This window comes from Macaca thibetana, chromosome 8 (genome assembly GCF_024542745.1).
Source record: "Macaca thibetana thibetana isolate TM-01 chromosome 8, ASM2454274v1, whole genome shotgun sequence".
NCBI classification, from domain to species: domain Eukaryota; kingdom Metazoa; phylum Chordata; class Mammalia; order Primates; family Cercopithecidae; genus Macaca; species Macaca thibetana.
Genome location: NC_065585.1, coordinates 117,171,230 through 117,187,668, shown reverse-complemented (window position 1 = coordinate 117,187,668; position 16,439 = coordinate 117,171,230). Strand labels below are relative to the sequence as shown.

The 16,439-nt window shown below is 37.4% G+C and overlaps 2 protein-coding genes across 4 annotated transcripts in view; both read left to right on the top strand.

Moving 5' to 3' along the window:
- Positions 1 to 16,439, top strand: part of BNIP3L (BCL2 interacting protein 3 like) — a 295,477-nt gene that overhangs the window by 242,859 nt on the left and 36,179 nt on the right. The window lies entirely within an intron of this gene.
- The window catches only part of PPP2R2A (protein phosphatase 2 regulatory subunit Balpha), an 81,256-nt gene that overhangs the window by 63,571 nt on the left and 1,246 nt on the right, over positions 1 to 16,439 (top strand). For all 3 annotated transcript variants that reach the window (XM_050802594.1, XM_050802595.1, XM_050802596.1), the window contains 6 exons: positions 1,520 to 1,685; positions 7,152 to 7,264; positions 7,956 to 8,133; positions 9,454 to 9,618; positions 10,506 to 10,675; positions 13,100 to 13,191. In XM_050802594.1, the coding sequence (XP_050658551.1) occupies positions 1,520 to 1,685; positions 7,152 to 7,264; positions 7,956 to 8,133; positions 9,454 to 9,618; positions 10,506 to 10,675; positions 13,100 to 13,191 (884 nt within the window). The remainder of the gene's footprint in view (positions 1 to 1,519; positions 1,686 to 7,151; positions 7,265 to 7,955; positions 8,134 to 9,453; positions 9,619 to 10,505; positions 10,676 to 13,099; positions 13,192 to 16,439) is intronic.

Below are 16,439 nucleotides of genomic sequence, written 5' to 3'. Positions count from 1 at the left end.
AGGTCACTTGAATGTGGGGATTCTGTCTATCCCTCTACGCCCTAGTGTACAAGGTGCTATATACTATAGTCTCTTTAAGTGTTAGATGAAAAACCAGTCTAAAACGCAGGGTTTATATTAAAAATCGAGTTGCCTGCTTAATGGTATTGTGTTTTCCTTGTAGAGTGTAATGATAAACTTTGTGAGACTGGGTGAGTCATTTTAGGTAGAAGATATGTGGAGCTTTCAGGTGACACTGGAGTATTTATATATGTTAATGGAATAGGCTGTCTAATTTGGTGTGTGGGTATGGTGATGAGACCAAGGCTCTGAGTCTGATTTTTACCCCTTGTGTGTCCCCAGTATGTGGATCGTTTTGTGGGACACTGCATTCTTAACACTGGCAGACTTGCCCTCTAATAACTGATACTGCTGTCCAAAGGTTTAAATACAACCATCCATGAATGAACAACCCAGATCGTCAGGCTGCTGGAAAAAACAACCCAAAACGTAGACTTTCAAGATGATTCGGTGAAGTTTCCTTTTGATATGGAGAATAGTAATAGGCTAAGAAGTCGTAAACATTTCACTGGATAACTCACTTTTACTTAAAATAGTTGACAATAATAATCTCATTCTTTTATTTAAACTTTTTCCATAGGTGGTTCTCTGAACTAGTTTTAAATTTTTTTATGAAAATGTTTTTAATCGTGTGATAAAAGATGAAATTCTGAATATTATAATTCTCACTTTTGCTGAGATATTAATGCTAACCAAAGTAGTTCATAAGTAGTCCCTTTACGAGATAGCTTAAATTATGTTCTTTCAAAGTAATACTAAATGAAATTAATCATCAGTGTGTGCCAGGTTCATAAGATGAGAAAGCAAATTAAAGGCGAGTAAGTAGTAGTTGATGGGGTGCATGGGGCTATTGCTGGGTGGTGCTGAATATGGACTTGATTGGTGACAAAGCTGTCTGGAACAGCAGTCTTGGGGTGGGAGGCAGGGGTCAAATGGGATCCCTTCATTTATAAGAGCCCTTTTTTTAAGCTTTCAGCAGCGAAATAACCAAAAGGCAGGCATCAGAAAGGAAAAGGAGACAGTACATCATATTAAGTAACAGATTGGGGAGTTGACCCTAAAGTGGGCAGAGAAAGAAGGTGTGCCTCATCTAGCTCTTTCTGGGCAAGCCTTTCTTTAGTCATTACTCTTTAGATGAACTCCCTTATTATGGGTGCTCAGTTTTTTTCATCGGTATGCCTCTATACCATCAAAGCAATCAGATTGATCCATATTTAACATCATTATTTCCCTAATGAATCGAGCTTATTTATTCAGTGTTATTTAGCCTTTTTTCCCCTTTAAGTTTTCTCATTTAATCCTTGAAGGCCTTTAGAAATATAAAAAATAGAATATAATTGTATAAAGACACAGCTAATGGGCTATCGAGAATTTGCAGGGTCCTTTGGAATTGATTACATATTTGATTATTTTGAAATATTTTTCAACAATGGTCCATATATTTTTGTTTTCATTTTAGAACAAAATCCAGTCTCATAGCAGAGGAGAATATAATGTTTACAGCACCTTCCAGAGCCATGAACCAGAGTTTGACTACTTGAAAAGTTTAGAAATAGAAGAAAAGATCAACAAAATTAGGTGGTTACCCCAGAAAAATGCTGCTCAGTTTTTATTGTCTACCAATGGTAAGTATATGTATTTTCTTTCCATGTGCCCACTGTGTGTACTTGTTGCACATAATCCTGTAGACTAGGAGAGGAATCATTTAACAGAGATAATTTTAAAAAGGACTTTTTTTCTATACAGAATATAAACTCTACTTTTTTACTGTTCACTTGCAGTTTTTAGATTCTCTGAAAGATTCTCAGATAGCAATTTTTTGTTTACTACACCCCCAATTTGTAGCGAAAAGAATGGGCTGCTATACCATTGGATTTAGGTCAGGTACTATTTCTGCTATTTCTCAGTCTCCTAATCTTGGGCAGGTTACTAACACTGAATTGAATTTTCCTCAGCAGCGAAGTAGAGATAGTAATTTTTTATTATAGTATTATGAATATTAAGTAACTCTTCACATATGTCATGAGTGCAAGTGCTCAATAAATGTTAATTTATTCCTCCTTTTTAAGTGTTCCTGAACTCTACACAGAGTATTTCTAACTGCAGATACAAAATAATACTCAAAGGATGGTCTCCATTCAGAGCACTCTTCTTACTTGACTACCTATTAGCATATTGCCTTCTTCCCAGCAATCCACATCGCTGGAAGGAGATTCCTCTCCTACTGTTTTACTTGCCCAGGGAGAGGTTTTTGTTGTTTTTTGAGACAATGTCTGTCGCCTAGGCTGGAGTGCAGTGGTGTAATCACAGCTCACTGCAACCTCGATCTCCCCACCTCAGTCTCCTGAGTAGCTGGGACCCACAGGTGCATGCCACCACACCAGGCTAATTTTTTTAAAACATTTTTTGTAGAGATTGGGTCTCCCGATGTTGCCCAGGCTGGTCTTGAACTCCTGGGCTCAAGCAGTCTGTCCCCCTCCTCAGTCTCCCAAAGTACTGGGATTACAGGTGTGAGCCACCATGCCTGGCCCAAGAAAAGTTAAGTGAGGATTAAAAGTTAGTAATGACTCTACCAGAATTTGAAATCCTTTATGATAAGTTGGGTTCTTTTTCTTTGTTCTTATAAAAAACTTTTCCCATGAATTGTTTGGACTTCGTTGGAGTCTTGAGTCTGAAGGGAATCATTAGAGTGACTGAGGAGATACTTTAGTTTCTTGGTAGCTGTAGTCTATAAAAATGTGTGATTAAAACTTTTTTGAGGTTGGTGCTAGGGTGAGGGGAAACCTCCTCCTATTTTCTCATTCCCTCACTATTAATTTAAAAAGCAAATTTTAACACCTAGACCATAACCATTTGCAGAATATAAACTTAAATGACTTTGGGGATGAAATAGGGGAAGAAATTCAGCACTTCCTCCATCTAATTGATGCCCTTGGTCCACAGTATGAGTTCTTAAAAATGCTGTTCACAAATGTCTGATGCCATCAGTGTTGGCCGCCTCTTGGATGCCCAGTTTTCTGATCATGAAAGCTCTCCCCAGCCAGTCCATTGGGATTCGTACCCTCTGCCTTCTCTCTTTCCACAATAAACTGCATTCCCATCTCTTGTCCTTATTAGAAGAACAATAAACAGAAGTAACTATTTAAAGCCTGTAACTCAGCAGCATGGGTGGAGGGAACAGTTTACTCCTATCATGTGCTAGCTTCTAGTCTGGGGTCAGTTTTAATTTATATGGTAAACTAAGTTACTTCAAATAGCTTCAAATATTTTGTTCTTTGACATCAGATGATACATAACTAAACCATTTATATAATTTCTACTTATAGAATAAATGTTCCTAGGGAAGTGTGTTGTTAACATTTTATATATTGGAATGTTTCATGGCAGTTTATTTCTTACTGGGCTATGTCAGCTTTTTTATAAAGAGGACTTTTTAAATGTAGGCTGAGGTCAAGAGAATAGTATAGTGAAGCCCTGCATGCTCATCATCCACTTCCGATGCTCCTCAGTTCACGGTCAATTTGTGTCTCAAATCCTTCTCCTTCTTCTTCTCCTCAGTGTTATTTGGAAGCAAATCCCATTTCAACTTGTGTGGATTAAATCTTATTTAAAGACATTAGAGAATGCATTGTAGATTTTTGTCTTTTGTTTCTTAACACTAAGTAAAATACAACTAACTGGGGGCTGCATTTTTTAATGCTAAAAATAGTGCTTAATAATAGGGTCCAATGTGGAAGGATAGAGCAGATTATGACAATCGTAGGAACTGTTGTGTCTGGGTATGATGGGAAAAGGATGGGAGGAGTAGGACTTTAACTATATTTGAAAAACTAGAAGGAAATTTAGAGAAAAATGTCAACATCTGTTGATTCTGAGTGATATCTTTTATATTTTGTGTATTTTTCTCTGTGAGTTTTTTCTTTTCTTTTCTTTTTTTTTTTTTTTTTTGAGACGGAGTCTCGCTCTGTTGCCCAGGCTGGAGTGCAGTGGCGCGATCTCGGCTCACTGCAAGCTCTGCCTCCCGGGTTCACGCCATTCTCCTGCCTCAGCCTCCCGAGTAGCTGGGACTACAGGCGCCCACAACCGCGCCCGGCTAATTTTTTTTTTTGTATTTTTAGTAGAGACGGGGTTTCACCGTGGTCTCGATCTCCTGACCTTGTGATCCGCCCGCCTCGGCCTCCCAAAGTGCTGGGATTACAGGCGTGAGCCACCGCGCCCGGCCTCTGTGAGTTTTTTCTGTAAGCATAGTACCAGCACCACCCTCCGCTCTGCGTCCCGCACCTCCCCCCTCCACCAGTGTAATGGGGTCTATATAAAAACTACGACTACCAAACTTTCCAGGTTTGATTAACCAAAATTAATCTTATAAAAATCTTTGCATTGGCAATATAAAGTACACTCATAAATAGGATGTGTCTTAACAGCTTGATAAGAAGTTTTCAGGGTCTTACATAAAGCTGCATTCCCACAAAGGAAACGGCAGCATGGTTTTCCCTGCTCATACCCTCTGCTTGTGGTGAGAGGAACTCTCTTCTGCAGCTTCTCCAATGCCTTTAGTTATTATTGTTGATAATTCAGGGGAACACCACAGAGTGGTCGTTTTGGAAGGAACAGATCTTGAGAATCTAATAACCCCTCCACTGAAAACTGTGTTTTTACATAATCTTACATACAGTTTTATGGAGTTTGATTGTTCTCACATACGTTGTCTTACGAGCCAGTAAAACATCACTGCTATAGAACATAAGGATTCAGATTTTTTTTTTTTTTTTTTTTTTTTTGAGACGGAGTCTTGCTCTGTCGCCCAGGCTGGAGTGCAGTGGCGCTATCTCAGCTCACTGCAAGCTCCGCCTCCCGGGTTCACGCCATTCCCCTGCCTCAGTCTCCCGAGTAGCTGGGACTACAGGCGCCCACCACCACGTCCGGCTAATTTTTTGTATTTTTAGTAGAGACAGGGTTTCACCGTGGTAACCAGGATGGTCTTGATCTCCTGACCTCGTAATCCGCCCGCCTCGGCCTCCCAAAGTGCTGGAAATACAGGCATGAGCCACTGCGCCCAGCCTTAGGATTCTGATTTAAAATTTATGTCATATTTGTTAACATACTAATTTATTTCCTGCCTGCTTTGTCCCCCCTGTACTGAAAAATGTATCCTAATTCGTTATGTGTCCTGTGTTTGTGTTAATGGAAAAAATATTTTTTAAAGAGCTTTCTTCCTGTAAACAATATTAGGTACCACAAACCAATTTCATCTCATCTGAAAGTTTCATAAGTACATTGTGGTTTCTTTATTTGGATCTTTAATAAGGAGGATGGATTTAAACAGGCCACAAGACAACTGGACGAGGGGGTGGGGGTGTTGTCATCCTCATCACAAATACTTTGCAAGTATTTAGAACAAATACTTCTCAAAATACAGATTTAGGCTAGACTCATATCTATCTATAAATTGTATACATATATAAACTAACACATAGAACATGTATGACTGAAGTACAAGAAAATTATAAGCAAGATCACATAGGGCTTAGAAGAAATAGTAGATTACAGATTATTAAAGTTAGCAGCTTTTCTCTGTTTACATTTCAACATTGGGAAGGGCATCCTTAGGGGCAACTATCATTCTTCTCTACGATACAGAGACTACCAGGCTAGAGTCACTGGCATCTCTCTGAGTTGTTTTTAACTGTTTTTATAAAATGGCTTTATATACTGTTTTAAACAATTTTGTTATACCATTTTGCTTATGAAAGATCATTAGGAATATGATACTTTTCTATAAGAATGTTATTTTACGATTATAACAGTTTTAAATCAACGTGCATGAGCTTATAGTGATACAAATAAACAATTGAATGGATAAATGGAGAGAAGGGATGCTTCCTGCAGGAGAATTCTAAATAAGACGTGGATACATACTCTTCCCTACAGGGAGTATAACTTACTTCTCCCTTTAAGTACAGGATGGATTTAGTGACTTACTTCTAAAGAATAGAATATGGCAAGGGTGAAAGAGTCATTGTATAGTGGAGAAGCCTGGCAAACATTGTCTTAACCAAATGACCAAAGTTAACACCACCAGCTGTAAGTCATGTTGATACTGCTCTATCCCCTTGAACAGTGCTGTGAGAAGTCACTTCACCTCTGTGTTCTTTTCCTGAAAACCCATGGTCTCAATCTGATCATGAGGAAACAGCAGGCAAATCCAGTTGAGGGATATGCTTTCTAGAAAGTACCTCACCGCCAATACTCAAAACTGTCAAGATCAAGAAAAACAAGGAGAGCCTGAGAAACGTAAAGGCAGAGAGACTGAGGAAACTTGATGACTAAATGCGGTGTTGTTTCAGTTCTGGAACAGAAAAGGAATGTTAGTGGAAAACCTGGTTAAATCTCCAAATGAAGTCTGTAGTTGAGTTAATAGTAATATACAAAGTTGATGTCTTTGTTTTGACACACGTACCACGGTTGCGTAAGATGTTGACAGAAGAAACTGGGTAAAGGATATATGGAACACTACAAATGTAACTTTTCTGTAAATCTAAACTTAATTGTAAAACAAAAGTTTGTTTTTAAACAGATGCCATTTTATATATCCTTGATACCTAGGAATTTGGTTTCTTCTTGAAGGACTTGGGGATATATGCTTTTAATCAATTTTCTTCAGGCCCTGTTTCCTACTTCTGAACCCTGATACGAAATTCAATACTGAGCGTATATGGAGTGTATGTGTACATGTATCTACAGACATACATGTGTTTGCATACACCACACATGCATATCAAGTTTTTCCTTCTAGCTTTAATTACTTTTAAGGGATAGGGATAGAGACCTGTGACTTGATTTGACTATCACATGGAATTTATATGAGTGCCACTAATGTATAAATTTGTGATCTTTGTACTTTATGTGTGTGTGGTATTCAGCTGTTAATAGGAAATTTTTTAGTAAGTCAGCTTAGGGTTTTTTTGTTTTTTTTTTCCATGGAATCCTTTTAGATGAAATGTGAAATAGCATATTTTAAATGCCTTAAAATGTTTTTCTTCTTCAGTACTACCCTTTTATTTTAAGGGCTTGCTTTATTTTCTTCCCAGATAAAACAATAAAATTATGGAAAATCAGTGAAAGGGACAAAAGACCAGAAGGGTATAACCTGAAAGAGGAAGATGGAAGGTATAGAGATCCTACTACAGTTACTACACTACGAGTAAGTACATAAGAATAAAATGTCACAGATAGTGTTTGTATTCATATTATATAGCCCAAATCCTGAGCAGAGCTTGAATAGGAATAATTATAGTCTGTCTCCCCTTTCCCAATAATTCTGTAATCAGGTAGAATATTGAGTAACTCATTTAAACATAGAAACTGACTTACATAGAGGTCTCACTTTGGCCAGGGGCAGAAGCAGGACTCAAACACAAGACAGTGTTTCATGCCATCAGACTTCATCTCTGGTTTGTCATGTTAGCTACTACAAGGTCAAGTTTCAAGATAAATTTTCTTTGGAAATCAAAAAAGTAGATATAGATCAAATCTTCTAGTTGTAGCTAAAAAATACCCAAAGTTAGATGTTATGGGTTATTTTTTTTTTAGCCTCTTTAATTTGAACCATAAACATTTATTAACTTGGCATGTCTTTCAAGCAAAATATTGGAACTAAGAACTGCAAATTGTAATAGTATTGCTACCAGTAAAAGAAGATATATTATCCACATTGTTCATTTTTCTTCAGCATTTTGAAAGGATCAACATCAGTTCCTTTTTAAAACTAAATCTATGTAATATTGTTCTATTTTATGTTCTCAAAAACTAAAATAATGAAGTTTTGTGAATCTTAATTGCTATTTGAAACTGAACCTTTTGTAACTTCTTTTTTTCATGTGTCTTATTGACAGGTGCCAGTCTTTAGGCCTATGGATCTAATGGTTGAGGCCAGTCCACGAAGAATATTTGCCAATGCTCATACATATCACATCAACTCAATTTCTATTAATAGTGATTATGAAACATATTTATCTGCAGATGATTTGCGGATTAATCTTTGGCATCTGGAAATTACAGACAGGAGTTTTAGTATCCATTTGGTTTTCTTTGGTGTTTGGTGAAGAGGCATGTTGTGCCCATATTGGATTTATTTCATCTCTCCTTAATGAATGTGATTCCTTCTTTTTATAGTCTGTATACATATATGTATGGCAACTTACTTTTTCTTTGTATATGAGTAGTGAAATACTGGAAAGAGTTATTTGCTAAACATAAAGGGCATAATGTATTATTTTAAAATTGGATTCATGGAATTTTAAGGAATTTGTCTTGTATCTATGGAAATAGGAATTTTTAAAAATCAAATTTGTGAGGTCTGTGCATGGTAGCTCATGCCTGTAATCCCAGCGGTTTGGGAGGCTGAGGTGGGAAGATCACTTGAGGCCAGGAGTTCAAGGTTACAGTGAGCTTGATCTTGCTTCTACACTCCAGCTTGGATGACAGAGTAACACCCTGTCTCTAAAAAAATTTTTTTTTCTTGTAATCAAATTTATGGAGTATTGTGTTTGAATTTTTTATTGTAAAAATAGTCTCGGCCAACCGCGGTGACTCAGCCTGTAATCCCAGCACTTTGGGAGGTCAAGGCAGGTGGATCACCTAAGGTCAGTAGTTCAAAACCAGCCTGGCCAACATGGTGAAACCCCATCTCTACTAAAAATACAAAACATTAGCTGGGCGTGGTGGCGCATGCCTATAATCTCAGTTGAGTTAGGAGAATTGCTTCAACCTGGGAGACAGAGGTTGCAGTGAGCTGAGATTGTGTCATTACACTCCAGCCTGGGCAACAAGAGTGAAACTCTGTCTCAAAAAAAAAAATATATATATATATATATAGTCTCATTAAGATTAGAAAAAGAAATTCACTCAAGTCATGATGCATGATTGGGTCAATAAAAATACTCTATTGAGGCCGGGCACAGTGACTTTGGGAGGCCGAGGCGAGGCTGGTGGATCATGAGGTCAGCAGTTCGAGACCAGCCTGGTCAATATAGTGAAACACCGTCTCTACCAAAAATAGAAAAAAAAATTAAAAATTAGCTGGGTGTGGTGGTGTGCGCCTGTAATCCCAGTTTCTCAGGAGGCTGATGCAGGAGAGTCGCTTGAACCTGGGAGTCGGAGGCTACAGTGACCCGAGATTGTGCCACTGTACTCCACCCTGGGTGACAGAGTGAGACTCCGTCTAAAAAAAAGGTTTTAATCCCTTTGGAATTTATACTCATAAAAACAGTGGAGTACAATTCAGAATTAATACTTTTGCTTAGGTCCGTGAATGGGTTTTAGGTTTGAGAAATGTAGAATTATATTTGCCCTTTTTTCTAAGTGGAAATTCCTTAATAAAATGTTATCTAGACATTGTGGATATCAAGCCTGCCAATATGGAAGAGCTGACAGAGGTGATTACAGCAGCAGAATTTCATCCAAACAGCTGTAACACATTTGTATACAGCAGCAGTAAAGGAACTATTCGGCTATGTGACATGAGGGCATCTGCCCTCTGTGATAGACATTCTAAATGTAAGTTTATTGTATCTTTCCTTAAAATGATTACATATTCTGTTTGTCTGAAATAAGCCTCAGATGTGATAAGTACAATTACAGAGGTTTACAAGTCTTAAACCTGTGTGTCCAGAGCCACTTGTACCCTTGGTAATCTGCCTACCTCCTCATGAGGCCTTCCAGGTTATTCCCTGGAAGCACGTATAGTCAAGCTCTCTTGGGGGGCATGTCTGTTGATAATATAGACAAGGAATGTATTTCTCGTGGAATGCTGCTGTTCTTTGGTAACTTGTGGTTGGGCTCTCTAACCTTGTGTTCAAGTAGAGCTGCTCCTTTCTTTCCCATTCTCCCTTCCTATTTTGAGCTTCCTAGGAAGATTTCTTCTGAGAAGAGGTTTCCTTGGCTTAAAAGAACAAAAACAACTTTGGTTTAAAAACTTCAGGATACAGTATTCTTGTCTTGTTGAATATTAACTCATGAAAATTGATACATGCCTGTTAGCAAAATAATTTTACCTTGCTACTAGAAAATAAAATCCTGGTATGAATTTGGGATGGGCAAGGATGGTGTGTTTCTCATGGTGAATATAGGCAGTGAGTGAGGCATATTGCAGGAATATACCAATAAACCTGGTGCACTGAAGTCATAAGTCCCAGGTGAGTCTGGTTCTAAATTAGTCATGAGTGGAAGTATACTGAATACTTATACATCTTCAACTTCAATATTCAATTATCCTAAGAAGCTTTCAGGAGAAAACTAGCCAGACAGATGTTTTTCAGTTCTTTATTAGCCTGGTATTTTACCTCACTTGTAGGGAGTTTGTGAATGGTTGTTTAGGAAATGCTTTGTCCAAGCCAGAATATTGTACACCTTGCCCTTTTTGTGTTGTTTTGTTTTGTTTTTAGTGTTTGAAGAACCTGAAGATCCCAGTAACAGGTCATTTTTTTCCGAAATCATCTCCTCTATTTCGGATGTAAAATTCAGCCATAGTGGTCGATATATGATGACTAGAGACTATTTGTCAGTCAAAATTTGGGACTTAAATATGGAAAACAGGCCTGTGGAAACATACCAGGTATTTGCAGTTTTTTCTTTCAATGAGCATATACCCTGTTTACTTTGAAGTGTTTATAGAGAAGGATTTTGTTACTAGGTTTTAATCCCTGTATGGTGTTGGTTCACCATTAGGCCTTTTCCCTCAGAGATCTATGAGTATGTTGCTTTTCCTTATGTTAAATGTATGTATACTTACATAGGTTGTGTCTTCTCTTGAGTTTGCAGTTAAAGTGTGATTTACCCATTTGGTTCAGTATTGACATTTTTTTTTTCCTGCCGCTATGTACATTTAAAGTGAGAAAGGAAGAGCACCCCTCATTAAGGTCTGGGCAGGAAGAGGATTGGGGAAAATGACCAGTCCTAGTAGAGGTGCATCTGCTCAGGTTGTGGGAGTAGTTCAACTAGAGATTAAACTTGGTGTGCCAAGTCAAATGGACTGGTGTTCTGCCTTTTGGCAGATAACTGTTGTCTTCAGCTAAAGGAGAAGGGCTTGAAAGCCTTAGCAGGTGGCTTTAGGAGTTGCCTATCCGTTGTTGGGTATCAGTTCTTGATTCTCTTATCAGCCAGCCACTACTATTTATCTGTGTCCACTACATCAAACAAAAGAGAATGAAGTACACAGTCTGGAACAGGGTGAGGGCCAGCACAAACCTGTACTAGGCCCTAGACTGCAGTGTTGAAATCACTTAACTCTATTTTATACATACACTTTCTTTATGTTATATATTCTCAATAGACTTGGAAGTATGTTTCTCAAACTTTTAAATCCTCTGACAAACATAAACCAAGATTGTTTTTGATATGTGAAATTTCAAAATAAATACTGCACTGAAACAAAAGCCAAAAAGACAAAATCCTGCTTTGCTTTTCAAAATACAGTTCACTATTGAGCAACACGGATTTGAACTGCATGGGTTCACTCGAACAGATTTTTTTGTTTTTTTCAACCAATGCACATTTGAAAATACAGTATTTGAGGGATGCAGACCCCTCAAATATATGGAGAGCCAAAACTTCATGTGTGGATTCCGCAGGGCTAGCTGCAGATTTGGGCATCCCTGGGGTTCCTGGAACCAATCCCTCATGTATACTGAAAAAAGACTTATGTTTGTGTAACTGCCAAGATTGATACATCTCCTAGTTACCCTCACCACCATTTCATTCCCATTGAGAATTGATTTGAACCTTAGCTTCATACTGATGTATAGGGAGAAACCCTGTAACATGCATTCTAAAATGTTGCTAAATTATGATCTACCTAATTTTACCTGATTTGCTACTTTTCTACCTATAATCAATTTGAGTGATTAAAAGTAGTCACATTATAGGCAAACGTATCTTATATAGATAAAACTATTTTTATTGAATTTGTACCAGCGTCTTCCCAAGTTTTGTGTGATTGAAGGGTATTTTTTTCTTACTGATTTTTTTGTGTTACATGCTCAGTTTTGGTCCTGACCCCACATGAGTTGCTATTCCTCTGTATTACAGATTTTCACTTGATGTCACAGAGACATGGCCTGAATCATTCCTCTATATTTAAAGTTAAAATGGACACTGAAATAAGTTTAGATTGTTTCATATAGAATAGAGAATTTTAAGCATTTAGAAAGTACCTACTCATTTCTGTCATTTCTCGTTAAGTAGCTCCTTAAAAAAAGAGGGTGAAATATAGACATTTCTTTTTTCCTTTGAGTTACAACAAATACTTGGGAACTTTTCTTTGTAATTAATATTAATGTTTAAATATGTCATATTTCTCAGGCTACTTTTTAAATATGAGATTTATTTCTAGTTTATCCTTTTTTGACATTAGTAAATACAGAATTGTATAATTCAAAAAACAGAGGCACAGCTTTGTTTGCTTTTGACATTGTATAAGTAATATATGATACTATCAAATTTTTAATAATATATGCCCAGGATAACCATATAATTTATCATCAAACCAAGGCATGGTTACACTATGCATACATGTGCATTTATAATTGGAAATAGAGGCTTCAGTCAAATTTATGCCCAGAAAATGGTATTTAAGAAAGAAATAGGCACAGTTTCAGTGTTGTTATCAGTAGTTAATGGACTGAAAGCCAAGAATAGTGATATTGAGATATTGCTGTAATGTTCTTTTATTAGTCTCTTAACTGTGCCATTTTCAAGTGTTTTTGGCCTGAATGTTTTACTCAGGCTTATAAAGGTTATGTGTGCCGTGCCCAGGATGGAGTTTTCCTTTGTCATACCAGTAGGAAAATGTGCCTCCCTGAAGGGCTTGTGTGTTTTGTAAAAGGACAAAATGCCTTTATTGTTACTGAGAAGATTGAGATTAATAGGTTTAAAAGGTGTGTTTGTGTGTCTGTATATGCCCATTTTTTCTTTTTAAAAAGACGGACTTGTTAAATCATTTTCCTAATTTCAGTGTAGTATATTTGTATTTTTTCCCCAGGTGCATGAATACCTCAGAAGTAAACTCTGTTCACTGTATGAAAATGACTGCATATTTGACAAATTTGAATGTTGTTGGAATGGATCTGACAGGTAATTGATTTTAAGTCAAACCTCTCAAATATGAATTTTATAAAGAAAAGAAAATTATTTCATTCCAGGTCCTAACTTCATTTGTCTCTAGGGATTCCTTGAAATACATTTACTAATCTTAGATATAGCACGGCAGTACTGGCAGATAAAAATTAAGCATTGTATTTCACTATTAAATATAAAAGTACACAAATTCTAGGTAATCTAAATTATTTAAACGTCTAGAATTTTTTTTCTTACATGAACCAGATCACATTTCTGACATGCTAACCATTAAAACCGTGAAGCTTCAGCTTGGTTGTTATTCTACCATTAAACTGTTTTAGAAACATTCGGGCGGCAGATAATTCATTTGAATTGTTAGAGACACCAGGTTTTCCAGATGCTACATTAACACCTCATAGAAGTGGTCTTTCATATGTATGTTATGTATGATGTTAACCATAATATATATGGTTAAAATATTAGGAGTAGTTTTCCTTTGCTTTTTGTAATTTCCAGTTTTGCTGTAGTGTAATTCCTTTTTAGTATACATTTTTAGTAAAATGTTACCGTTATTTAAAGATAAAGTAAGTCTTTGAGTCTTTTAGTTGTCTATTTGCCACTATGTTCCAGTAGAACATAAAGTAGTAAAACATAATTTTTGGAATTAAACTGACCTTTAAAGTAATTAGAGATGCTTTAACAACAGTTTTATCACAGAGCTTAATATGATTCCGATTTCATGGTGTTACGTGTTACAAAGGATAATAGAACTTACAGAATGTCTTCTTTCGTCTGGCTTTTAAAATTACCTGATTTTTGACATGATGAGAGGACTAGTAAACTATTACTACTAGTAAACTAGTAGAGCTCTATTGGTAGCAAACATTGCCTTTGAGTGCCACTACTAAACCTGAGGCATCAAGAAAGAAGGAAAGGGAAGAAGAAAGAAGGAAAAGGAAGAAGAAAAAAAAAAACATTAACAAATTTGAAGAGTAAAGAGATACTGAACTAGGGTGTGGCACACAGCTACAACTAGTTCTTCCTTGTATTGTTTAAGCAGATTATTAGCAGTTGTATGTTCTATTATCAGAAAGAAACTATTTGTTTTCCTTAATATTAAAAAATTTTTTTAAATTATTTCAAACTTGGAGAAAATTTGTTAGAATAACACAAAGAACTCTTGGCCAGCCTTGACCCAAGTTCCCCTGTTGCTGTTTGCTGTATCACGTGGTCTATCCTCTGTTTGTTTATAGCTATATTTGTCCACATAGGTACATGCGCACGTGCTCACACACACAACTTGTCTGCTACATGGGAAAATACCCCGTTTACTCTAGATGTGATGCCCATAACCCTAAATTCTTGAATGAGTATTTCCTGACAAAAACACTTCCCAACATAGTGCAGCATCCAAAGCAACATTCACAGCGATGCAGTACTGCCCTCTAATCCGCAGACCCACTAAAACTCACCAGTTACTGTAACTGTGTCTTTTATGGCACAGAACAAAGTCAGTCTGGTTCAGTATCCAACATTTAGTTGTCATCTCTTGTTAGGCTCCTTTATTCTGAAACAGTTCCTCAGTCTCTCCTTGTCTTTTGTGATCTTGGCATTTTGAAGAACACAGGCCAATTATTTTACAGAATGTTTCCTCGTTATTAGATTCAGGCTATACATTTTTGGCAGGAATACCACAGAAATGCTGACCTAATGATACCTTTTTAAAGTTTCAAATAGCCACAGACTAAATGTCCTAACCCATTAAAACACACAGATGATATGGGGATGTCAGTCTAAATTACATGAGCCATTTTTAAAGAAATACAGTTTTGTCATGTTCAGGGGCATGCATTACCTTGAGTTTGATTAAAGTTGTCGTCAAGTGTTCTTTGGGAATTGACGTTACTAAATAGATAATCATTTGTACTCAGTAGGTGGCCTTTGTATGTAAGTATTACTTTGAACAATTCCCCAGTATCCTGTAATCCTTATTTACAATAATAATTTGAACCATGTGATAAGCAGTGGTAGCAGACCCTTTCCAAATTATTAAGAGCTTCAAACTTAGGAAGTTTTGTTTGTGAGGATACTTAATAAATGTCGAGCAGTAATGGCTGGCAAATAGAACTGACAGGGAAGTGTCTTGGGCAGCTTAAAAATTTTGCCACCCCTTTAAACTGATACTTCTACAAATATTTGCTTAAAATGTTTTTAGTGGTGAAAGTAAAATGATGTTCTGTTAATAAAATATTACAGCCTGGGCAATGTAGCAAGACCCTATCTCTACAAATTATTTAAAAATTATCTGGACATGGCAGCGTATGCCTGTAGTCACAGCTACTCAGGAGACTGAAGTGCAAGGACTGCTTAGCCCAGGAGGTCTAGGTTGTGGTTGCGGTGAGCTGTGATTGTGCCACCACATTCCAAACTGGGTGACAGAGTGAAACCCTGTCTCAAAAAATATATATATATATACACACACACACACACATATTATGTACCACTTCTCAGGAGCAGATTATAAGCCTTTATTAAATGTGATTATCTGAACCAGACAACACCCTGAGAAGATAATTGTTTATTTATTTATTTACTTATTTATTTATGAGACAGTGTCTCACTCTCACCCAGGCTGGAGTGCAGTGGTGCGATCTTGGCTCACTGCATCTCCGCCTCCCAGGTTCAAACGATTCTCCGGCCTCAGCCTCCTGAGTAGCTGGGACTACAGGCACGTGCCACCACGCCTGGCTAATTTTTGTATTTTTTTGTCGTCGTCGTTTTGTTTTGAGATGGAGTCTTACTCTGTCGCCCAGGCTGGAGTGCAGTGGTGAGATCTCGGCTCACTGCAAGCTCTGCCTCCCGGGTTCATGCCATTCTCCTGCCTCAGCCTCCCGAGTAGTTGGGACTACAGGCACCCGCCACCACGCCCAGCTACTTTTTTTGTATTTTTAGTAGAGGCAGGGTTTCACTGTGTTAGCCAGGATGGTCTCAATCTCCTGACCTCGTGATCCGCCGGCCTCGGCCTCCCAAAGTGCTGGGATTACAGGCATGAGCCACCGTGCCTGACCCAAAAAATGTAAATCATAAGATAAAGCATTGGTTTCTTGTGAACAGCTACAGCTACTTCATGCGGGGTTCTTTCATTTTAGAACCTGTGAGTTCCACGGATAGTTGCTCCTTTGAGAAGCTGCCTGACCTGGTTGATCACATAACCTGTAGTTGCTATTCAACAAAGATAATTCTGCACTACTAAGAAGTTTTAC